Source organism: Nymphalis io, chromosome 16 (genome assembly GCF_905147045.1).
Source record: "Nymphalis io chromosome 16, ilAglIoxx1.1, whole genome shotgun sequence".
Lineage (NCBI taxonomy): Eukaryota > Metazoa > Arthropoda > Insecta > Lepidoptera > Nymphalidae > Nymphalis > Nymphalis io.
The window spans coordinates 4,557,098-4,583,107 of record NC_065903.1 but is presented as its reverse complement, the minus strand read 5'-3'; the positions used below and the strand labels follow the sequence as shown (position 1 = coordinate 4,583,107).

Genomic DNA, 26,010 nt, shown 5'->3' with positions numbered 1-26,010 from the left:
TATTATTCCTTATAAAATAGTTATATGAAAATATTCATTATTTCATTAAATTGAAAGTTGTTTGTGTATCTAATTTAATTTTATGTGGAAATATAAATTAAAAAAAATGATATCGTAGACTAAACATCAGTTTCTCTGTTAAGACAAATTGCTAAGTTTTTATTGTTTTGATGTGATTACTTATTACTATTATACATATAATATTTGCCTGCATGTTGGGAAGGGGCTTAAACCTGCTCTCTACAATATATTTTTATTTGTTGAAACTATGTACAGATAACTATGCTCCCTACATAAATATATATCCTATCTCTTTCCTTGGGATTCAAAATTGCTTTGTAGAAAACTTCATCAAAATCGAATCAGTTAGCTTAGCCGTGAAAACGGAACAGATAGACAGATTTTGTTATTTTTTTATAAAATTTACTAAACTTTGATAATGGTTTCACATGTGACGAATTAAAAACAAAAACCAGTTTTTCTTTTACTTTTTTTTTTATAGAATAGGAAGGCGGACGAGCATATGGGCCACCTGATGGGAAGTTGTCACAAAACGCCCTTAGACATTGGCATTGTAAGAAATGTCAACCATCGCTTATACAGCCAATGCGCCACCAACATTGGGAACTAAGATTTTATGTCCCTTGTGCCTGTAATTACACTGGCTTACTCACCCTTCAAACCGGAACACAACAATAACAAGTACTGCTGTTTTGCGGTAGAATATCTGATGAGTGGTACCTACCCAGACGAGCTTGCACAAAGCTCTACCACCAGTAAAATTTATGTTTTAATTTATTTTACCTTTAATAGACCAGCGTTTGACCGTTGTTAGTCTAGGATAGAACGCTTGCCTAGAAGTAACCTGTATACTCTGGATTTGAAAACACCAACGTTGTATTTGATAACAATTTGCTTATTTATTGTTAGGAAAATATAGACTTGTATGACAAGAACATCCTTGTAAGCTAGAAAAACATTTCAATCTCAACCAAAACAATAAAAAATCCACTTTCTCAACTAGTTGCGAACTGAAGTTGGCATATCAGGCGAAGGAGAATGTAGTGCTTGGTTTTCGTTTGAAATTAATTTAGTGTTCGCCCGCAAACAAGAACATCTATATATTTTCTGATATTAGTCTATCTATCATGGGACGGCATGTCCAAAATCACTCGCAGCAGACATTCTCCACTTTATCATATATTTAACATCTAATGTTTTACAAATTTTTTGATAGATACTTGTAGTAGACAGATAAACTATTTAAAATATTATTTTACGCTATATACATTGCTACATATGGGTTTTTGAAATAGAAAATTGCTATATAAATCTTCAATGTAATAAAAAGAAACGATCCATTGTCTTTCCGACGATTAGGTTTACTTAAAGTCTTGAACGACTCATTGAAAAATTGCCAGACGAGAGCAATCTTCTGTTATTAATAATCGACAAAAGGAACGAAGCTAAGATAGTTTATTAGGAAAGTAAAGTGGACTATTCACTTTTTTTTTTTAATTATATTTAAAATTTAACAACTCAAGCGATTATATTGAATTTACAATACCAATACATTATACATAACAAAAAAATAAAACAACAAAAAAAAAAACAAGTCGGGTGCTAAAAAGATATTTTCCTAGGAATAGGCTAGGAAGTGTACGGATACAAATATGACTCATGGTTGTAAAGGTTGCTATGCTAAATATGATTCATAATGTTTAACCTCTAATTGCTCTCGTGAACAAGGATGGGGCGCGAACGCAATAATAAAAACAGTCTTGTAGTCTTATATTTATTCCATTTTAACTATAATAATACATTTGAGGAGCCGGTTGGCGTGGTTGGTGAGTGCTTGCCTTTCACGTCAAAGGTTGTGGGTTCGATTCCCAACCAGTACAGATACTGTGTACCTGAACATATCTGTTTGTCCCGATTCTGGGTGTAATTATCTATAAAAGTATGTATTTACAAAAGAAAAATAGTATATGTAGTATATCAGTTGTCTGTTTTCCATAACACAAAGCTTTGTACAAGTTTAATTTGGGATCAGATGGCCGTTCGAGAAAAAAATCCCAGGATGTTATTATTATTTTTATTATTATTATTATAATATAAATGTAAGCAAGACTATCACTTCCAAATACATTATCATCAGATTGACAAAGGAACTGTCAATAATTTGTCTCCCAAAGGTGTTATGCTAAGTCTTAATAATTAGCAACTTATCAGCAATCACTCAAAGTGACCTACAATTGAACAAGTGAACTCGATCTCCGATGTACATAATAGATTAAGGCGTAATCACTACGTGTATCACTCTAGATCAAATGTGACTATATAAATTATTATAATAGGTATAACATTGGATATATATCCTCCATAGAGTATAGAATATGCCTTGCCTTTCTATTGTAAAAAAAAAAAACAATATTTATATTTGTATCAGGAACGCAGTTGACATTTTCTGGTAATAAATGAAGTAAATATAAGCCACTCTTACACCATCACTGCGCTAACAACCGAAGGAGATGACATCACGTCTCTTGAGCCTGATGCTAAGCTGGCTTACCAACCTGATGATACAATGCCAAATGTCGTACCAACCTACATCATTTTCAAAGCATCAATCGTCGTAGATTTCAAAGATTTTATTGTCCAACTACCAAACCAAAAAGGATAATATGGAAGCCAAATGTATATGTTGTTTTAAGATGAAGTGAAAACTTTTTTGACGAGCCGGTTGGCGTGGTTGGTAGATACTTGCCTTTCACGGCGAAGGTTGTGGGTTCGATTCTCACCCAAGACAGACATTTGTGTGCATGAACATGTCTGTTTGGCCTGAGTCTGGGTATAATTATCTATATGAGTATGTATTTACAAAAAGAAAAGTAGTATATGTAGTATATCAGTTGTCTGGTTTCCATAGCACAAGCTTTGTACAAGCTTAATTTGGGATTAAATTGGCCGTGCGTGAAAAATGTCCCAGGATATTATTATTATTTTTATGTGCAAATACTACTAGTCGTTTTTAATAAAAAGTATTAAATAAACCAAAAAGTGAATATTCCTTAATTCCGTGCTTATTAGCGTTAATCTAACAATTTAATATGCATTTTTAAATAGCGCTTAAAATAGCAAAACCATTTTATTTACTGTACAAGTTCTGTTGATAAAAACCACTATTGGTTAATAGTTTTAGCGTTTAAATTAGGAAATTGCCTGAATGAGGTAAAATTGCATTTAACTGTAACCTTAAAAACGTATATTTAGAACGAGTACTTCCGTATCATACATGCAAGTTATCGAAGTTTCACAACACGAGCGCACGAAAATTTGTCACAACATGACCAATCCAGTATAAGTGGTCGCCATCATCCCAGTCGCTACTATATTAGAAATGTAAGGCATTCCGTGTGACGACACTCGAGACACTTGGCGAATGAGAGCTAGACCGAAATAAGTGTAAGACTTCGACCGAGACGACACTTTTGCTTTAGTACTTGTGTTTGTATGTTTACATGCGTATTACATATGTATAAGTATATTATTGCAGTGTATATACATGCAGCGTGTGTAACTGTTTATTTTTTAATAATAAATTATCGTAATTTTTAAAAAAATATTATATTAATTTTATTAAATGTATTCAAGTAGTTACTCGCAAAATTTGTCTTTTTGTCATTATGTCTGTTATTTAGTATACAATATATATAGAAAAGACTTCGTCCCAACCGGGTGTTCTGAGCCAGCTATCGTTTTTATTTAAGTAAATTTGACTACTGTTTTCAATTAATCATCATAGTATTTTGGCTATCATAATATTACTTTTTTATGTTATAGACAGGCGGGTGAACAAATGGGATAGTTGATGGTAAGTGGTGACCACCGCCCATAGACATAGGCGTTGTAAGAAATAATAACCATTCCTTACATCGCCAATGAGCTACCAACCTTGGAAACTGAGATGTTATGCCCCTTTTGTCTGTTCACACACGAGGGTGAGAGGATGTTACCCACCCAGGCGGGCCTGCACAAAGCCCTACCGCAAGGTCAACTAAATTACTATCTACCATCTATCTATACTAGTATAAACTAAACTAAAATTAAAATACAATAGCTTTAAAATATATGAAAACAATAATTTATATTTAATAAACATGTTTACAATTTCCAACTAAGGCCACCGAGGATTATGTCGCTCTTTCAATAACACGTAAAATAAATATAAATAAAACTGAAGCGAAAAAATTCCCGATGCGAGTTAACTGAACTCTATTATCGCCTCATTGTGAACTTTATCCAGGAGTTGACGAACCGTGAACTGGCTCGATAACTGTAATTATGCTTATCGCACACCTGTCTATGGGTCGCCAGTTTTATTTTTGTGTGAACGTAAAAATAGCAGCTATTTTAATTGTATTTTTCATAGCAGGAACAGCGATTTATGTGCTGTCACTTATATTCTTTAAGTTGATTTATTGGTTTTAAGTATAGAGTTATATTGTTATATAATAATAACTGAGAAAATTTACCTCGAGGTAGGACTATTTAATAATTATTCTATGACCAAACATCCGGCATGTAACGAGTAAATGCATGATAACTACGTGTTACATGCCCGGATATGATCTGAGGTTTTGTGAACATAACGAATGTAAAAGGTTGACGTGTTTTATCCATCGAATGCTTATAATTGTAAAAAGTTGACTAAAAGAGCTTATATTAGTCAGCTGTTTTTTTTTTAACTTTTAAAAATTATCTACAAATTTTAGAAACTTATTATATTAAAAAGAAAAACCATTCAACACGGTCCTTTATAAGACTGCACTGTGCAGTGTGAAATGTTCAGACAAATTAAGTCCAGCTGCGAAGTAAGGAGTTGATTAGCGCAAGCACATTTAGATTTATGATTAAGAATTAATGTTTCCACTGAGCAGCTATCAATTTTTATTTATTTTTCAAAGATCAAAGGCCCAATAGACAGTTCTAAAATTACTTTGATGCGATCAGTGAATAAATTCTTTGATAACGACGAAAGTTAACTGAAATACAAATTACAAGTTACAGACGTTTTTTGTTTTTATGATTTTGAATTCAGATCAATAACAATGTATGTTTGTTTTGTAATATATTATCAATTTTAATATGAATAATAAGCGAGGAGTGTAAGTATGACCACTAACTTTTTTAATTAGTAAGTAACTAACAAAGTTATTTGCTTAGAAACAAATAACTTTGTTTTGGACTCTTATTGGAGATAAAGACTAGTTGTTTATTCTTTGAAATATGGAGGGATATAATTTATTTTAATTTGTTTAATTAGATATAAGCTATACGTGTTATTTAAATGATAATATATCTCTCTATAATATGTGGACAATATACTTAGATGCAATGTAATTTCTTTTTGTTACATGTAATTGCGGTTGTACCATACTAGCTAGCTATTAGGCCTCTATATAAGTGCTAGACTCAGCATAGAAATAGGACATATATGTTAATTCTGAGCTCACATACGGAATAACATTTCAACAGATGTAATTAGAGCCGAGATGGCCCTGTGGTAAGAACGCGTGAATCTTAACCGATGATCGTGGGTTCAAACCCGGGCAAGCACCACTGAATTTTCATGTGCTTAATTTGTGATTATAATTCATCTCGTGCTTTACGGTGAAGGAAAACATCGTGAGGAAACCTGCATGTGTCTAATTTCACTGAAGTTCTGCCACATGTGAATTCTACCAACCCGCATTGGAGCAGCGTGGTGGAATAAGCTCCAAACCTTCTCCTCAAAAAGAGGAGAGGAGGCCTTTAGCCCAGCAGTGGGACATTCACAGGCTGTTACGGAATTAGTACTAAAATTAAATTAAAATTTTAACACAAAAAAGCACCTCTAAAAGTTAAAAAAAAAAAAAAAACAAAAAAATATAAGTACTAAGTAATATATTAATAAAAGCGTCGGGGTACCGCAATTTCAAATCAATCGATCATGTGAAAGTTGGTATGAAATGAGCTGATGATCTTCAAACGGCCAGTACAGATCTCCATAAATTGTAGCTAATAACCATCTTGATCACACCAAGTTTCAAGCAGAAAAAAAACCGCACATGTTAATCTTATAACATCCCTTCTTAGGTCGGGATTACCGTTATCTACAATATATTTCGTTATTTTTTAGAACTTAAAAAAATAATTCATTTTTTATTTAAGTTATTCTTTGTAATAGTAGTCATTGTAATGTTATTGCGCTCTGCAGTTAAGGAAAACATCCTGTATTTTTCTACTAAAATTCCACCAATCCGAATTAGAGTCGCGTGGCGTAATAAATTACAAATTTTCAGTGTAATAAATTCATCAACAGTGAGATAGTTAAAGGAAAGCGGCGCTACTTATAAAATAGTATCATACACTATAATCTTGTGTTAAATGTTTATATTATATTAGACTGATTTAGTAGTTTATACATTTTGGCTTTAAAAAAAAAACTTTATTCAGTATGTAGTAATAATGATTAGTTCATATACGAAAGTGCGTGGAAAATGAAAACATAGGCAAATACCCAAAATAAATGACAGGAAAAGATTTTTATCTCGTTTCAATATAAGATTTTTTAAATGTAAATCTCGCGTAACCCGCACTGTCTACAGCGGTATTACTATTTCAATCTACTGATATCCCGACTTGAATGTATAAATTTCTTTGTGTTTCGAGGTGTGCTGTCGATTTTATCGAAGGAAAATCCTCAATTGAAATTGTATTGAGAATGTATTGTAAAGTGAAATGTGTTCTGGATATATTACAAATATAATAAAAATTGTTCCATCGATGAGCCAAGAAATTGACTGTTTTATCGATACACGAAGTTTCTTTCGTGCATGGAATATTTTCAATCAATTCATTCGTTCATTTTAATGTACTGTAAGAGAGAGGATCTTTTAATATTTTTATTAGCTACTATTTACATATATGTATAGGAAACAAAACGTGTTTACTTTTAATTATAACAACAATTAACATAGTAGACAATGTTAGACATATGTAAAATGTATTAATTTCTATTTCTAAAGTAAAGTAACAGCCCGTGAATTTCCCAATACTTCTTCTGAATGGGAGAAAGTTTGGAGCTTATTCCACCAAGCTGCCCCAATGCGTGCTAGTGGAAACACATGTAGCAAAAATTCTGTAAAATTTGACACATACAGGTTTCCTCCTGATGTTTTCCTTCACCGAGCATGAGATGAATTATAATCTCAAATTAAACACATAAAAATTCAGCGATGCTTGCCTGGGTTTGAAGCCGCGGTCATCGGTTAAGATTCACGCGTTCTAACCACTGTGCCATCTCGGCTCTTTTATATTCTTTGCTTTTATAAAACAAGTATGGTTTTTTTATCGCTACAGTATCGCTTAATATAAAATTCACATTTATCACACACAATAACGTCTTTTCAAATATAGTTTTTTTTTTAAAATTAAAACTACATAAAATTGCCAACTATATGTACAAACATATGTTATATTCCATGATATAATCGATTACTGTACCAAATCTGTTCCTAGCCTTATTTAGGAACAAAAGTTCAGACATACAGCAGACATTGGTATTTATAATTATAGTAAGATTTAAACGGGTCATTTCATGTGTAATTTGACATAAATACATAAATTTGTTTAAATTCCACTTAATGAGATTATTGGTATGATTTATTCATAATTATATAATTACAAGTATTAATAACAATAGGTATACCAAAAGCATTTAATAATAACAGATCAGTTATATAATTAATTCGATTTTTTAAAAATATACAAAATTATGAGTGAGCGAACATAGTGTTTGTGCAAACACTAAATTATTATTTTTTTTATAAAATATACAAGCCACCTGGTAGGTCACCACAGCCCATAGACGTTAGTGCTGTGAAAAATATTAACTATTCCTTACATCGCCACTGCGCAACTAACCAAGGAAACGGAGATGCTATGTCCCTATGATTTTAGTTTCACTGACTCACTTACACTTTAAACCGAAACACAACAATTCACTACGTATTGTTTGGCGGTAGAATATATGATGCTGTAATACCTACCCAGATTTCACAAATACTTTCAACCAAGCCCTAGTTTACTGGTGGTAGAGCTTTGTGCAAGCTCGTCTGGGTAGGTACCACCCACTCATCAGATATTCTACCGCAAAACAGCAGTACTTGGTATCGTTGTGATCCGGTTTGAAGGGTGAGTGAGCTAGTGTAATTACAGGCACAAAGAACATAACATCTTAGTGCCCAATGTTGGTGGCGCATTGGTGGTGTAAGCGATGTTTAACATTCCTTACAATGCCAATGTCTTTGGGCGTTGGTGATCACTTACCATCAGGTGGCCCATATGCTCGTCTGCCTTCCTATTCTATAAAAAAAGTACGTGTACTATAATAATATGACCCGACCAGCTGGTTTTGAGAGTGGTCGCTGTTGCCGAAGATAATTTATTTTTTCTTTTTGACAATCTTTTCATATTATTCTAAGGTTATTTATTCATTGTGATATAGCTAAGTTATATACTATTTTAATTATTTTAGTTGATATAGAATTTTCTAATTACCCTTCTCGATTAATTTCCTTTTCTGTACCACAAAGGTTGACTGGAAGAGATCGTTTATTGTGATAAGTTCACCTTAATTTACTTCTTTAATTAAAATTTACATTATTAATATTATTTATATACGAAAAAACAAGTTTTTATCGTATTAAGAGCATTTGAGGTGTTATAATGTGAAAAAATGTGTCCTCAAGGGGGCTCGTGAAACGTCGAAACTTAAGGCTATTGAATCCAAAATCAATAAATAAATATGAAGTAAAATATACGAAAAATTGTATTCTTTCTTATAATATGGAAAAAGGGTACTACGGCCTAAGTGATCATCATGCAGTTTGTTATCACGGAATTCGAATCGGTTTTACCCCCAAGGCGCGCCAATTTAGATTCGATTTCGATCAACATCTAGTTAGTTGATAAGATAGAAAACATTCAATACAAATATGTCTGAAATTCGTTAAGTAAGATTATTTAAATCCGAGTGTAAACACTTGTATTGATATATTTTGTTCATAAATCATTGCTAAGCCGGTATCGCCCCGCATTTGATTGCCGTTGCTTAATGGACTGTCAGAAACACGCCTCTATTGTTTTCTGAATAATGTGAGCGCATGAGAATATGTTAATAATTACCTGGCCCAAAGCAAATACTAGAATTAATAAAACAAACGTCAGTGCTTGATGTATTTTTGTTTGTTTCGGCGTAACGACTATGTACATATTTAATATAAATACGCTTTTAGATATCAAGGCAGATGTTTTATATAATTAATATCATGGTGTTTTTAGGCGTTGGAATGAAAAATCGTTTCTATGTATTAATGTAATATAATTACATACATATACACATACAAATAATAATATAATTACATGTAAATTCTCTTTTCGTTCATTATAATTTTTATTTTTTTATGGATTTTTTATATTTATTTGGTTGGCAAGCAAGCAGATACCTTTACACATAAGTAAGTTTGCTGTCTGCAAGATAAGAGTATATCAGATGCGTTACCGAATTCGTAAGTAAGATACACGTGGAAAACATACGGATAAAGATCGTTCCACAACATGTACATGCACGGGATGATGTGTCTGTGTGTAAGAAGACTACTTATCTAACAGGCATAGATACTGAGGTTCCTCTCAAACATTGCATCACTTATCCCCACTACTATATAAAATGTAACGAATCTGTGTCTCACGATGCTACAGCCATATCCGGTTTTATAACATGCAAACTTTTTAACTAGGCTTAAAATATCAGGAAAAACTTATATCTGCGTAGTATAAGAGAAGGCATTTCTTTACTAACTTTAATTAATTTAAAAATTTATGCTTAAAAATAGCAAAAAAGAGTAATATACAGTTACCTTTATTCAAAAAACGATTCGTTTTGAAACGAACGAACGGTAGAATTGTCTACGAAGCGTTATTTAAAATAGTCTTTTTATAAAACTTTTCGTAGGTTTTCAAGTCGTCTGTGTGTGAGGAAAAAGCTTATACGAACGACTTAATCGTAACTCAATACGTCATATATTACCTATTGTCATTAACCCAATATTTATTTTTATTTGATTAAATAAATTTTATTATAATCGTGATACTTATTTATAAATATTCATTCGAGAGAATTTCAACCTTAATGATAAATTATAAGGATTATTATACCGTGAATATATTGTTATCTCAAAGGGACATTTATTCAACAGTAGCATGAATCATATGTCAAGTTAGCGGGTGTAGGATTAAGTCAAAGAGACGGTTCTATGACTGGGGTATGCTAATTAGATGATTTCAAACATTTATCTACCACGGGCTATCTGTCTTCATTTATTTACTTTTACCAGTCAAAATAGTTATGAATAATGATTTCTTAAACAAAATATAAATAATAATAATATAATATCCTGGGACATTATTCACACATGGCCATCTGATCCCAAATTAAGCAGAGCTTGTGCTGTGGAAACCAGACAACTGATATACTACATATACTATTTTTTTTTGTAAATACATACTTATATATGATAATTATACCCAGACTCAGGACAAACATACATGTTCGTGCACACAAATGTCTGTCCTGGGTGGGAATCGAACCCACAACCTTCAGCGTGAAAGTCAAGTATCTACCAACCACGCCAACCGGCTCGTCATAAATGGGTATATTATGTCTATTTTTATATAAGTTAATTTGTTACTTTTATGTTGTAAATGACTAATATTTACGGGTTGTATGGTCAGGTATAAGTTTTTATTCGGACACATCGGTTGATGAAACATTAATAATAATAATACTCCTTAATCTTATTCCCTTTTATATAATTTCCGTCAGATACCTAGCAGTGTTCATATATTTTTTTTGGTATATATAATCCTGCTTACGAAAGCTTATTATGTCAGTATGAGTAGTAATTATTATATTTTTTCTAATATGACAATAATAATAATATTGTTCTCGGGTCATTGTTCACTTATTTAATATAAATTGAAAAGAACGATCGGATGCTTATCATTATACTCCTCGGAAAGCACGTAAAGTCTTCAAGTGAATAGATTTTAGTTGGTGGTAGGGCTTTGAGCAAGCCCGTCTGGGTAGATACCACCCATTTCAGATTTCATCAAATATTCTAGCGCCAAACAGCAATACACAGTACTGTTGTGTTCCGGTTTTGGAGGGTGAGTGAGCCAGAGTAATTACTTAATGTAAGTCACAAGGGTCATAATATCTTAGTGACAATATTTATGGGCGGTGGTATGACTTGCCATCAGGTGGTACATTTGCCCATCCGCCTACCTAATACATAAATAATATTGGGCTGGGTGGCTTGGTATTATTTCAAGGTAAGGTAAGGTATTACTTTGAAAAATGTTAAAAGATATAAATCGGCCAATCAATGTGATCAATAGGATTTTTATTCCTCTGTAGAAAACGTTTTTGTTCGGTCTGTAGTGGTTTGACCTTAAGGTCGAGAATTTTCGTAATATTTAATTTATATTGCCAATTAATTTAATCACTCATAGTAAAAAAAACATGATCTACATATTTTAAAAGATATTCCGAGACCTAAAGGGTCAATTAATGCAGACGCCTCCTAGTTATACAAAAAAATCCATTTCTTCCAGTAGTGGGACATAGCTAAAATGAAGAGGTATCCGTTTAATTCAACAAATGTTCTATAACCTATCTGGCTATATTAAATTTATTTTAATTTTAATCCATAACCATAACCAGTCTTGAATAGCAGAGTTAAAATAAAAAAAATATACTACACATTTATTTCATTTAAAATGTATTATGATAACTCAAGTAATATATTTAGTAGAGTAAAAAATTGCTACTTACGTCATATCTGCAATAATTTCAAACGAACCGTTTCATGAGGAACTAAATGTGGTGAAATTGATCATATTTATAGGCCATTCATTTCTTGTACTATCCTGGCGGGAATAATATATTACACGGGTCATTTAAAAAGACTCAAATCTGGTAAGCGGTGAACTTTTTATGGTACCTACTTAATATGATTTCTTATAATACGTTTGCTATTGTATAAATCAAAATGAAAATGTGAAATAAGATAATATTAAAGCTTTGTATAACTAATACAAAGTTATGTCCATATAATAAATAATATGTATTTATATAAATAAAATATCGAAACAATTATATTTTCATATTGAAACTGCAATATGTAATAATGGAAGTTGTACAACAAAATAAGTTTGCACTTGCATACATCCGTCGCTCTTAGAGATTTATACTTGATATTGCAATGAAAATAACTCCATTCAAAGTCGCTATATCTCACGTTAAATCATCCCTGTCCAAGGCGACGTTTTGATATACGACGTCCTCTGGGTTAACACTATAACAATACTATTACTCACTTGATTACTTTTTATTTACACTGTGATCTAATGAAACGGAATAAAGAACATGTTCTGTACTAAAACAAAGCTTCGTTTTTTAAAAATATCCACGCTACCGCCGTTAATACTAAATGTATACATTTAACTTTTAAAATAGCACGTAATTTTACTTATTAAAAGATACATCAAATAAATAACTTACCAAAGTATCGCAATATTATTTAGCAAAAGAAGGCCTTAAAGAGCGAATTATACCATCATTCCTTCAACCACAGTCTTTAGAAATAACTTGGCAAAGGTTCTGAAGCAGACATAAGAATTTGAGGTCATATTGTTGTTAATATAATAAAACCTATATTATATGTCTTATTGTTGTTGTCATAATTCGTGATATCGCGAACTGTTCCGAATGCAGATATTTTTTTTTATATTACTGCGTAATTGCTGCTTGCCATTGAAAATTATGCTACAAAGTCCACTAGACAGACCAATTAGACCAATCGACTAGACTACTTTGCTTACGTGACACACCACCATCCAACTTCCAAATTTTCAACAGAAAAACTCAATAACTTCTTACCGGCCCGACCTGGGAATTGAACCCTGGACCTCCGAGTCTGCGGCCTTACCTACCCACTTGACCAACAACGAGACAATCAAAAAAGTACAATAACTATTCTTTAAATATATGTATATATATATATATATATATATATATATATATATATATATAAATATACATTTTATACTTTTAGAATAGACACTATAAACATATTTTGCATAAGATTTTTAGTCACATAAATGTGTATATAAATAGAGATTGTATCGCAATAAGATATGTGTATAAATACCAGTAATCTTACACTACTGGCTTTAAGTACGTCTTGTGACCGGATTTCTAGCTATCAACGAACTAATAGTTAGTGAGAGAGAGCAACTTCCCTTTAAAGATAAGATTCTGAACGTTAATGGATTACATCAATTATTTTTAAGGAACGTATTTTGATTACTAACTACTCGTTTCCGACCATGATATTTTACGCGTTTGAGGGTTCTTTTGTTGTACCTATGACAATGTGCATGCATAATTTTATAACGATCGTTTGAGTATTTATGACGAGAAAGCGTAACAAGCCAACAAACAAATAAATTCACTTCAGCTTTTATAATATTAGTAAGGATTGACAAACCGGATTATACAGGTTATTGTAATTGATCTGATTTTTAGGAGATATCATTTTAATAAGTATACATAACTTGAGTTTATTTATTATGTGTAAATATCTTAGCACTCCATACACGGTAGGGGCTAAATAAGATTTCAAACGTAAGCAAGATTTCGAGATTTCGAGCTTCAGATGACGTCAGCGTAAGGTTTGTTATTTACATCGTGCCTTCCAAGGCCGCAAAAGACCGACTGTATGCTGTAACGGCACATTACATAACGCTCTATTATGCGTAAACATATTGTTCCAATGAATTATTCATATAATTAATTTTAGTAACACTAATGTGTTAGCGGTTGGTGATGCAATGACGATGCAAGGAATGGTTAATATTTCAATATCAACGTCTATGGTGATTATTTACTATAAGGTGGCGTGATTGCTCGTTTGTTTGTCTATTTTTATTAAAAATTATATTTAAAAACACCATTCAGTGAATTACGAGATCTAAGATGTCATGTAATTTGTGTCTGCTATTACACTGGCTTACTCTCCTTTCAATTTTTTTTTTTATAGAGTAGGAAGGTGGACGAGCATATGGGCCACCTGATGGTAAGTGGTCACCAAACGCCCTTAGACATTGGCATTGTAAGAAATGTCAACCATCGCTTATAGCCAATGCGCCACCAACCTTGGGAACTAAGATTTTGTGTACCTTGTGCCTGTAATTACACTGGTTCACTCACCCTTCAAACCGGAACGCAACAATACCAAGTACTGCTGTTTTGCGGTAGAATATCTGATGAGTGGGTGGTACCTACCCAGACGAGCTTGCACAAAGCCCTACCACCAGTAAAGCGGTTTGAGCACAGCGGTTCAAAGTATCGATGTTTTGACATTAGAAAAATAAATGATAAGATAATTGTATTTAATCCGGTTTTACTTATAGGTAACTCTTATAGTTAAGTATTATATATTTAGTATACTTATCACTGAGCCGGTTGGCGTGGTTTGTAGAACACTTGCCTTTCACGCCGAAGGTTGTGGGTTCGATTCCCACCCAGGACAGACATTTGTGTGCATGAACATGTCTGTTTGTCCTGAGTCTGGGTGTAATTATCTATATAAGTATGTATTTACAAAAGAAAAGTAGTATATGTAGTATATCAGTTGTCTGGTTTCCATAGCACAAGCTCTGTACAAGCTTAATTTGGGATCAGATGGCCGTGTGTGAAAAATGTCCTAGGATATTATTATTATATATCTTTATTTTTAAATAATTCCATTATATTTTTATTTCTCATAACGCTATAAACAGTTTCTTTATACGTAAGTTAAGTCCAAAATACTAATTCTGTACTATACTTGTTTTATAAAATTTGTTGTATTAATTAAACTAACAATACAAATAAGAATTAACTTGTCCAATTAAATATTCGTGATTCTAGCAACATTTGTGCCTCTTTCGCACTGTAGTGCTGTTAAACGAAGTACGTTTCCGCTGACCCACTGAAATATAACACGGACAGTTAATTGGTTATTCAGAAAATCGCGGATAGATGTTTTTAGTTATAACGTTTATATATTTTCAAACAAATAATTACTATTTTTAGGTGAATCGTACTCTTCCCACGTTTACATTTTTCAATAATGATCAATGAACATTATCTCTATACTATCTAATGACTTTTGATACTAAATTCTAATTTGCGTGTGTTGGTTTTGTTGTTTAAGGTAATGCAGTCTCATTTTGAAGTATGGAGTTATAATTTTCGATACTTTTTTTTTGTTTTTTTTTTTTATAGTATAGGAAGGTGGACGAGCATATGGACCACCTGATGGTAAGTGGTCACCAAACGCCCTTAGACATTGGCATTGTAAGAAATGTCAACCATCGCTTATAGCCAATGCGCCACCAACCTTGGGAACTAAGATTTTATGTCCCTTGTGCCTGTAATTACACTGGCTCACTCACCCTTCAAACCGAAACACAACAATATCAAGTATTGCTGTTTTGCGGTAGAATATCTGATGAGTGGGTGGTACCTACCCAGACGAGCTTCCACAAAGCCCTACCACCAGTAAAGTAACTTTTTGAAAACAAGCATTAATACAATTTAATTGAGAATAAGCATACAATTTCCTCAGGGGTGGATTAACATGAAAATGAAATGATATTTATTTCTCTCAATAAAATCGTAATATAATCGTCGTACACAAATTTTATTTATAGGCGTAATGTTAAACGTAAGAAATATATATCCAGTGTGCAAAGACTATCGAATCTTAACAGGAATACCTCGAAACAATAGGTCTTTTGTTTTGAAGATAGAACGTCGCAGGGGCGTTAAGTCCATTACGTCCAACATCCCCGAACTCGCCAACTTACTGAATAGAGTTTCCAGTTAATTTCACCGCAAATTCACTTTGATGAACAATCTTGGAACAAATTCTATCGCCAATGTCATGATTAATCATATTATTGAGAGGTGAATAAAAAATATATTGATTGTATGAATAATTTATTAAGTTACTCGTATATACTGACGGTAGAAATTTAAATTTATTTCCTATTGCTATATAAATAAAAAATAAATTGGCGTTGATTATTGAGATACATATTACTTTTTCTTCAATGGTAAAACATAAAATTAGGTAACTAATAAAATGTATAATATTAAATTACATTTGTATGACCACTCTTATTGTAATTGTTTGTAACTTACAAAGAAAAATAGCCATGTGTTTTTAAGTCTATAAACTTTAAGGAATTTTGTTAGTTTAGCTTCGGAATCTTATAGCTAGAGGCGTTTAAATGTTGAGAGAATTTTCTATATTTCGGACTATAAAAAAAGTCTGCAATTTAACTCTTTGCGGTGTCTAATTAAAGTTTAATACTTACCCAAAATTCAATTCACGTCTTGAACAGAGATTTAGTCTGAAAACAAAATGATTATTTAAGCAATTAATTATATATTTAAAAGAAGTAAAAAATGTAAAGGTCTAATAAATAAATCTTTGTATCTTATGCAAATGTAAGAGCCTCTTCTTGAGAAGGCTTAGAGCTTATTCCACCACGCTTCTCTAATGCGGGTTAGAATACAGGACATATGCAGGATTCCAAAGGATGTTTTCCATCACCACCAAGCACGTAATGAATAAAACACAGCGAAATTAAACGTTGGTAGTCCGGGTTCACGACAAGACATGGTTCACACTGGGCCAGCTCTTAAATAAAATATTAATTCTCTTATATATACATACTAGATTTTTTTAATTACCTATTTTTTTTAGTTTTAGTTTAGTTTATTATTATTGATATAATGTATATTAGAGAAATCTAATATATTTTTTAATATACAATTTGTACATATTATAATAAAAATTGTCTAGTACGTGTGTATAGTCTGGAACGTGCATATCAATGTTGAAAATATGTTTTTGATTATTTCTTCACAATTCCAAATTGTTATGAGGTATGATGAGGTCGTTGTTATTAAAGAAATACATAATAGCTTATCATTGACAAATGAGTAATAATTATTACAGTTTTAATGTACGTATATTTATGAAGATTGATTATAAATATGAAATATGGCTTATCAAGCTTATACCTAGGGTTTCGTATAAATAAAAAAAATATCAAAAAGAAATGAGTGCGGTATTTTTATTGAAAGTATAACACTTAAAATATTCAGATATACAAATAAATTATACACGAATGCATGTTAAATTTTATATTGATAACAGTTTTATAAAATATGACAGATATAACAGACAAGTCAAAAAATGATGAATTCACTATGATTTGTTTATATTTTATCTTAATCACATTGAATAAACAGATTAGGAAACTCTAAATGTTTTGATGTGTTATTTATAACTTACAATGCAATGTCAAAGTATTAAAGTTTATAAGTATTTAAATGAAGATTACAATTTTATTCTTAAATATTACTGACACGTATGTGATATTCATACTTTATGACTTAAAGATATATCTAGTATTCAACTATTTACGAACATGGTTACTGTACAACACTCGAGATATCCCAAGATTTATGTTATACAAAACCATTTACACTTCTCTTTGAATTTGTTACCTTTATATCTATGTAATAGGGTCTACAGTCGCTTAAATGTATATTAACGATTGACTGTTATGTTGGTAGTAATGTAACGCTCTCTCAGCTGGTGACATTGGTCGTTGTCACCAAATGATAAATGGTGAACGGATACAATTTAGTTACAAGTTTATCCGTGTTTAGAAATCAATACTTATTATTATATATGTTGTCTTCAAATATTAAGGTTTAATCATGTTTTATGCCAGTTATTTATATATAATTCAGTTTTCATTTTATAGTAATTTTCTCCTTTGTCTATAAACCGATTTTAGTTTTTCCTTTTTGTTTAGTAGCTATTGATGAAGTTATATGTTATCAATAAAATAATGTAAATACTACTACTGTATTTTAATAAATACTGTAATGTACTGGTGGTAGAGCTTTGTGCAAGCTCGTCTGGGTAGGTACCACCCACTCATCAGATATTCTACCGCAAAACAGCAGTACTTGTTTTTGTTGTTTTCCGGTTTGAAGGATGAGTAAGCCAGTGTAATTACAGGCACAAGGGACATAAAATATTAGTTCCCAAGGTTGTGGGCGCATTGGCTATGTAAGCAATGGTTGACATTTCTTAGAATGCCAATGTCTAAGGGCGTTTGGTGACCACTTACCATCAGGTGGCCCATATGCTCGTCCGCCTTCCTATTATATAAAAAAAAATAAGAGTTTGAAAAATGTTTTCCTCAACTATACAATAATAATTATGATCTAATTTCGACCATTAAGCAAATACTAGTTTAAGGCTAAACAGTAACTTTGTTAAACATTGTTTACTAGGAGTTGACTGGCAGTTGTGTATTTTTGTCATCATAGATTTGACATTTGAAAGAAAAAGACACAGCATTGCTCTACTAATCAGCCCCTGAACAATATTTATTAAAAATTGATTTGTCTCTTTTTGTCATCAAAGATTTGACATCTAAAGGAAGGAGACATATCATTGCTTTACTAATCAGTCGCTAAACAAAATTTATTAAACATTGTTTAGTTTCGTTTTAACATCATTGATTTGACATTTGAAAAAAGAAAACACAGTATTATTTTTCTAATCAGTCCCTAAACAACATTTACAGGTAAAGCCGCAAGTTATACATTTCAGTGAAACAGGTTTTATTTTGCATTGAGGCAAAGTTACATATATATAAGAAAGTTTTTATTGAGCAAATTTTATGAATAATATTTTTGTATAAAAGTATTCGTACTGATATGTTTATAGAACCTCAAACTTTTGCCTTGAAATTTGGAACAAGTACGAGATCCTACTTTGAATTCCATGCCAGAAGATCCGCGAGCTACTTCAAAATGTTGCTAAATAATTCGTTCACTACTTAAACTTCATTGAAAAGACGTTCAAATCAAATAATATGAACTGGGGGAAAATTCTAGTAACGGATTGTCAAATTATCGCAATCGAATCGAAGCGTTCTCGTTGCCGTTTATCCGGTTACTTATTATTTAATTTAATTATCGACTATTGGCATAAACTTTGACATGTAAGTTTGGTTTTGACATAACGGTATATAGATCATCATATCGGTCCGGTTCCAATCCGAATAAATATAGAATAGTCAAAGTTGGATCGGAATTGAATCGGTTATAGTATCGTTATAGCTTAGTAGAATTCAGACCCTGGTCACTATACTTTAATATTTAAAACCCTTAAAGAAAACTTTTTTAAAAAAGGAACAATATATCTATTGTAAGGACCACCCACGTTTCTATAAAACTTACTTTATGTCCTATAAATAGTTGTAAGATGTTGTAAGATCGAACTTAAGATAAAAAAATAATCAATGTAAACCAGACGCCTGAGGAGTGCGGACCATGTCGTTTTTATCCTTTCAAAGAGCTTAAAGAGTGATGTTCGAATTACGGTTAAAAAAAATATTATGACAGAGTTACATAATTCAATTCTTTTATTTTAATAGATGTGCTTAAATAAGTTATTAAAAAATCCGCTATCTAAATTATTTCATAGATCGTTTAAAATTATACAAGCGTTCAGAAATACTCGATCAAATGTATATGTTTGATCATTTTATTCTAACGTTCTCCAGAGAAAATTTTAAATCAATGTATAACCGTACTTCTGGCTTGACCCTTTTGAACGGACCCACCCGTTGATAATGTTTGATGGATGACTTTGCTCTTAACCTCCGGCTACCGGTATAATTGTGGATAAGGACGAACACAGACGCGGTGACTGTCTTATATCCTTTTTTTATTAACCGTCTTCTTCATAAAGTTTTGTTTATTGAAACTGTGACATATTGCTCTCTCTATTATGCAGCAAAATACAATTTAATTAATTGTATTATTAAATCAAACCTTATATTCCTTATAATAAAAAAGGTACCTATTGCTTGAAAGGTTGTCGTATAAAAGCTGTGTTCAAGTAGAAACAAATTTCAAACTTAGGTCTAGGGCAACTGTTCCATGATGTTTTTATAAAAGGTTTTTTCTCATTTGAATTCCATGTACTATAGAATATAAGAAGCCCATATCATATAATTAATATCTGGCCTCCAAAAAAATCGACCCACCTACATTTTTTGTAAAAAAGCTATCGTATGGTTTTAAACTACCACATATTTATATTTTTAAGATTGATAATGAAAAAATGCAATTGTAGGATTGTACAAAAACAGAAATAGTGCGCAAAAATAGGTTTTTAGGTAAATATGTGACAAAACACGAAAACACAAAATTTTACGCAATTTTATTTTTTTGTGTACAAAACGATTATACCGTTTGTTTTTAAATTTGGGTGCCTAAATCTTACTTTAATAGGGAGTGTTTCAACCTCTTGACCTAATCACTGCCTGCATACGCCTATTAAGTGACCTGATTAGCTTTTTAATGTCTTCCTGTGGGGTCCGTTGCCATTCTTCAGTTAGGGCAGCTTCCAGTTGATTTAGGGTTTCTGGAATTGGATTTCGTGCTCGAACCGTACGTTTTAGCTGGTCCCAGAGGTGCTCTATCGGGTTTAAGTCCGGACTATTGGCTGGCCACTGCATAATTGGAATTTCGACTTCCCTGAGATAGTCTTTAACAATTCTAGCGACGTGAGGTCGTGCGTTGTCGTGCATAAGTTGGAAATTATCCCCAATATATCCAGCGTAAGGCATCACATGAGGCTCCAGAATGTCCATTATGTAAGTTTCAGCATTAACAGCACGATTACGAAAAAAAACCAGCTCTGTGCGTCCCGTCAAAGAAATACCTCCCCAAAACATTGTAGAGCCTCCACCAAATCGGACTGTTTCTCGAATGCAACACTGAGAGTAGCGTTCTCCTGGCCTTCGCATGACGTTACGTCATCCATCAGAGCCTACTAGAGACATTCGGCTTTCATCACTGAACAATACTGACCCATTGGTCCAGTGTCCAATCGACGTGCTGCCTAGCAAATTGTAGTCTTGCTTGTCGATGGGATGCTGTGAGTTTTGGTCCTGTTGCTGGCTTGTGAGGGGTTAAGTTTTGCTCTCGAAGTCTTCTTCTTACAGTATTTTCACTCACAGACACTCCACGACTTTCTCGGAGTCTACCTTGAACGTCAACAGCCGAAAGATGTCGGTTTCTTAAAGACGTCAAACCAATAAAACGGTCATCGGTCGGGTTCGTGACACGCCCCCTGCCAGATCCTGGTCTCCGGCGATACTCCCCAGTCTCCAAGTAGCGTTTGTACACTCTTCGCACCGCTGAACGACTTAATTTTAGTGTTCTAGCCACATTTCGTTGACTTAACCCCTCATGAATAAGAGCCGACGACTTGAGCAGCTTCTGCTTCAGTAGTATCCATTTTCTATGTTTAAACTTATTAAAATTATTGTTTCAACAAAGTTTCATACACTTAATCAACAATAAACATCGAACCGAGATGACTCCGCGTTAAGAACTGGAAATAAACTAACCATGCACTTTGTGCACAAAGTAACGTTTTCTTATCAATACTTTAAAAATATTCCAAATATCCTCAATAACACTTACAACTCCTCCAAATCAATATCAAGTGGGTAATAAAATGTTAAATGTATGTCCCATAAGTAAAACAATCCACCTAGGTCTTCGCATAGTTAAGATAACAACTTTGTAAGTAAAAAAATACGGGTGGGTCGATTTTTTTGGCGGCCAGGTATTTAAGGTGTTTATTTCATTGTTCATTACTTACACTAAAATCAAAATATTTGAACAGAAATTAAATGATGGGTGTCACGTCAGAAACGAAAAATGTAAAGACGCAATTAATCGCAAGACAGTCTTGTCTGTATTCCGTCCGAGCCCTAAATGAGTCCGCACAAGTGACCGTAGTTTAATAGCGTTATTTCCGATAGTAATGAAGAAGTCATTATTTACCATTTATCTTTACCATTCACTTCTTATGAACTTTCAATCTTCATTAATGTGTGTCTATTACAGCGTCCATGATACATCTCGGAGAGTTTTAAATAAAGTATGTGATAGCGGTTTAAGTATTACAATGTAATTATCGGTAATCTATGGATGCATTAAGTATTTTATTATCAATTTATCTATAAAACAGATGTTAAATTTATAATTAAATTAATTAAAATTATGAACTTTGAAAATACACTTTTATAACTTAACTTAAAAAATGAGATAGCTTATTTATATTCTTACAGATGATTTAATAAATACATACAGTGCTAAAATTAAAACATATTAAAATATACTAATATTATAAATGCGAAAGTAACTCTGTTTGTATGTTACGCTTTTATGGCTAAACCATTGAACCGATTTTCATTAAATTTGGTATGAAGCTTTGAGCTCGTGAAAGGACATAAGCTACTTTTTATACCTACTCGTAACCCCTAACACGAGGGCGAAGCGGCGCCCGAATATAAAATGAATCCTATACGTATTCGTACCAAGTAACAAGCAAGAACACTTGTGCTTAATTGGTTAGAGAGGCTTAGCTTGTTTTTGATGCGTTAACCATAATACCTCATACATATCTAAAATATATATACATACCTACGTTAACATCATAGATAAATATTATTATATAACCAAAATGACAGTTCAATAGCGAAATGTCATAAAATCGATAAATAATCGTTAAATCGAATCACGTATATTTTGTTATGATATTTTCTCCTATTACTAAACAATGTGGGCGGGGCGTGGGTCGATTAGAGTAATCTATTCGATTGACATGCATCAATTACACTCTCTCCGATTCGTTTGTATTAACCCTAACATGAGGGCCTTTTTAAGGCTAACCTTCTACCTTTTTAAAGTAAAGTATATTATTAGAACTTTAATTTATTTTAAGAAAAATTTAACTAAAATTCGACCTAAAAATGTGAACATGTAATTTTTCTGACGGATAAATAATTTCGCTTCAGGAAAGTATTAATTTTAATTTAGATTTTTTATTTTAGCTAGCGTTACGCACATTTTCTTATGTTTCAGTTAGAAGGTTGCTTGTATGTATAACAAGGCTTCTTAATCACGTCAGAATATTCTCCTCGTATTGATTTTAATATGCATTCAACAATCAATTTCATAGTGTTCTGTAGTGTTGACATGTGTCAGACTATATAAAAATCACTGTTCACACATCACATAATTACAAAGAGAGAGTTTTATTTTTGTATAAATTTTCAAATACATAAATATTATTAATATATAAATATTATTCATCTTCGACTTTTAAATAGCATTAAATATTATAATATAGTATGTTAAATCCAGTGAATAGCAAGCCTAAGTTATTGTTCTGGTTAAACCCTGTCGAATAGAGCGCTTATGCCAGTTAAATGTTTTTTTATTAGCTTAATGTATGTTAGTTCTGTTTCTTTAATCAAATATTGAAAATGTATGTTTTGATTGAAAACTGTGAGGATCATTTGATTTTAATATAGAGTTCTATGTGTATAATCTTGACCATATCCGTTTGGGTGGCGTAATAGCATCGTGTTTATTACCGCCGGTTGCGGTTCGCAAACGCAACAGATATGTCTATTGGTTATACATATATTTGCTTCAATATGGGTATTGTATTGCTCGGATTTTCTAATGTTCCAACGAGATTATGGTATATCTTCACTTCAATATCATAATTTCATGATAATATTAATTCTTAGTGTGTAAATTATTCTAATCCAATAAGTAATTTATTTGTTAGCTCAGAGTTTGAACATTACACGCCTAACGTGGCCGCCTCGCAAAGCACTTCAAGACTGTTGTATCGATGTTTTTGATTAATTTAAATGATATAAAATAAATTCATAAACAGAAAAATAACTAACATGTTACATTATGATTTATTTCCTCGTTGCGTTAGCAAAAAAAGCGATTATTTATATTATATTATACAACTTATAATAAACAATAATACCGATCGATTTCATATTTTTTAAATAATATATAATATTTTTTTAATTTAGTTTGGTCATTCGCTATATCTATTGCTATTATTATTGTAATGCCAATGCAAAAAAAAACTACATGAGGAAACCTACATGAAGCAGCATGGTGGAAAAAGCTCCAATCTTCCTCAAGAGGCGAGCAGGCCTGAGCCCGTAACCGTAACAGCATATGAAGATCCCACTGCCGGGCTGAAGGCCTCCTCTCCCTTTTTGAGGAGAAAGCTTGGAGTTTATTCCACCACGCTGCTCCAGTGCGGGTTGGTGGAATACGCATGTGGCAGAATTTCTGTGAAATTAGACTCATGCAGGTGTTCTCACGATGTTTTCCTTCACCGTAAAGCACGAGATGAATTATAATCACAAATTAGCGCATGAGAATTCAGTGGTGCTTGCCCGGGTTTGAACCCACGATCATCGGTTAAGATTCACGCGTTCTTACTACTGGGCCGTCTCGGCTTTTAGCCTTAGCCTTAGCCCAGTAGTGGGATATTTACATATTGTTACTGTTGTTGGTATTAACTTCTGAATCAATATACATAATTATGTAATAATAATTAATGAAATACATTTGAAAAATGTTTATTTGTTAAATGTTGATTTTAAGATATCGAACCCCGCGAAAATGTTTCCTTTTTATAAGCGGATTTTTGAAAATGGAACACAGTCGGATTATTAATTTCTACGTTATAATTTTCAGCTACAAATTAATAAGAAATACTTACATACAATTCGTAAGCAAGTTGCTTCCTCAGCGTGTTTTGATACATTGCTTCCATACGCAGTTAAACTTCAACGATAAAATACTTGTAGTTCAAACCTCAAGTGATTTGCTGTCAACTGAATTAATAAGTAGGGTAGCGAATATCGCTATGAGCTTGGATTATAGAGCAAAATCAGGGATTCATATCGGAACAAACTGAACTCAGTTTATCAGGTGTTTATTAGGAATAAACTATGAATAATACCGGCAGTTTGTAATTTAATATTTAGTGTGTAAGTGCTTTGTTATGATGGTAAGATTTTTTTTATTTCATTTTATAGGAAGCCAACACAATATACAATGTTTATATATGTCTGTCCCAAAAAATAATAACTCCAAATGCTGAAACTAAACACTATACACAAAAAACACTATACATCGCAATTATAGGCTTACTCGTCATGCAATTTCACAAATTCAGCTTCGCTCACTCCAACTTAACATTTTCAAATTCAAATATTCTTAAACCTATTTAATTTAAAATATAGATTCTAATAAAGAGAACCAACTAGAAATTTGAGGTCTGAGATTAAATTTTGATATTAAATTAGATCATTGTCATCATTCCGCCATCGCAATCCATTGTTGAACAAGGCCATTTGCAATGTACGCCTAAGCTCGGCTCTAGTACTATGAAAAACCCTATAAAAATCTCCACCTGGGCTAGGGTATTATCTCCTCGAGAAGGTTCGGAGTTTATATTAAATTCGTTAATTTATATATATTTATAAGCATAAACATAAATAAATACACACATTATACTATACATTACCTACCAAAATAAGAAATAATCGCACACCAATTTAAAAACATCAGATAAATCTAATGTGTCTCCTCTCTTAGTAATCATTACTTTGTATACGCACTATTTTTTACTAGACTACCCTATTTCATATCACAAAATATCCATACTTTTTTGCACTGTACTAATATATTAGGTTATTGTAACATTCATCGTATTACGTACGCTTACTCGATTTAATTTTTCTGTTACTTGTTTTTTAATTTTCTCTATTATTTAAATGATTTTTTTTATATTTTCCGGGAAGGCAAATAACTCTACTCCACCTGATGGTAAGTGGTAGTAGAGT

General features: G+C 32.2%; 1 protein-coding gene across 1 annotated transcript in view; it reads right to left on the bottom strand.

Moving 5' to 3' along the window:
• Positions 1-26,010, bottom strand: part of LOC126774437 (collagen alpha-1(XV) chain-like) — a 161,627-nt gene that overhangs the window by 77,624 nt on the left and 57,993 nt on the right. Inside the window, exon 2 of the mRNA XM_050495965.1 lies at positions 16,537-16,572. Within this exon, the coding sequence (XP_050351922.1) occupies positions 16,537-16,572 (36 nt within the window). The remainder of the gene's footprint in view (positions 1-16,536; positions 16,573-26,010) is intronic.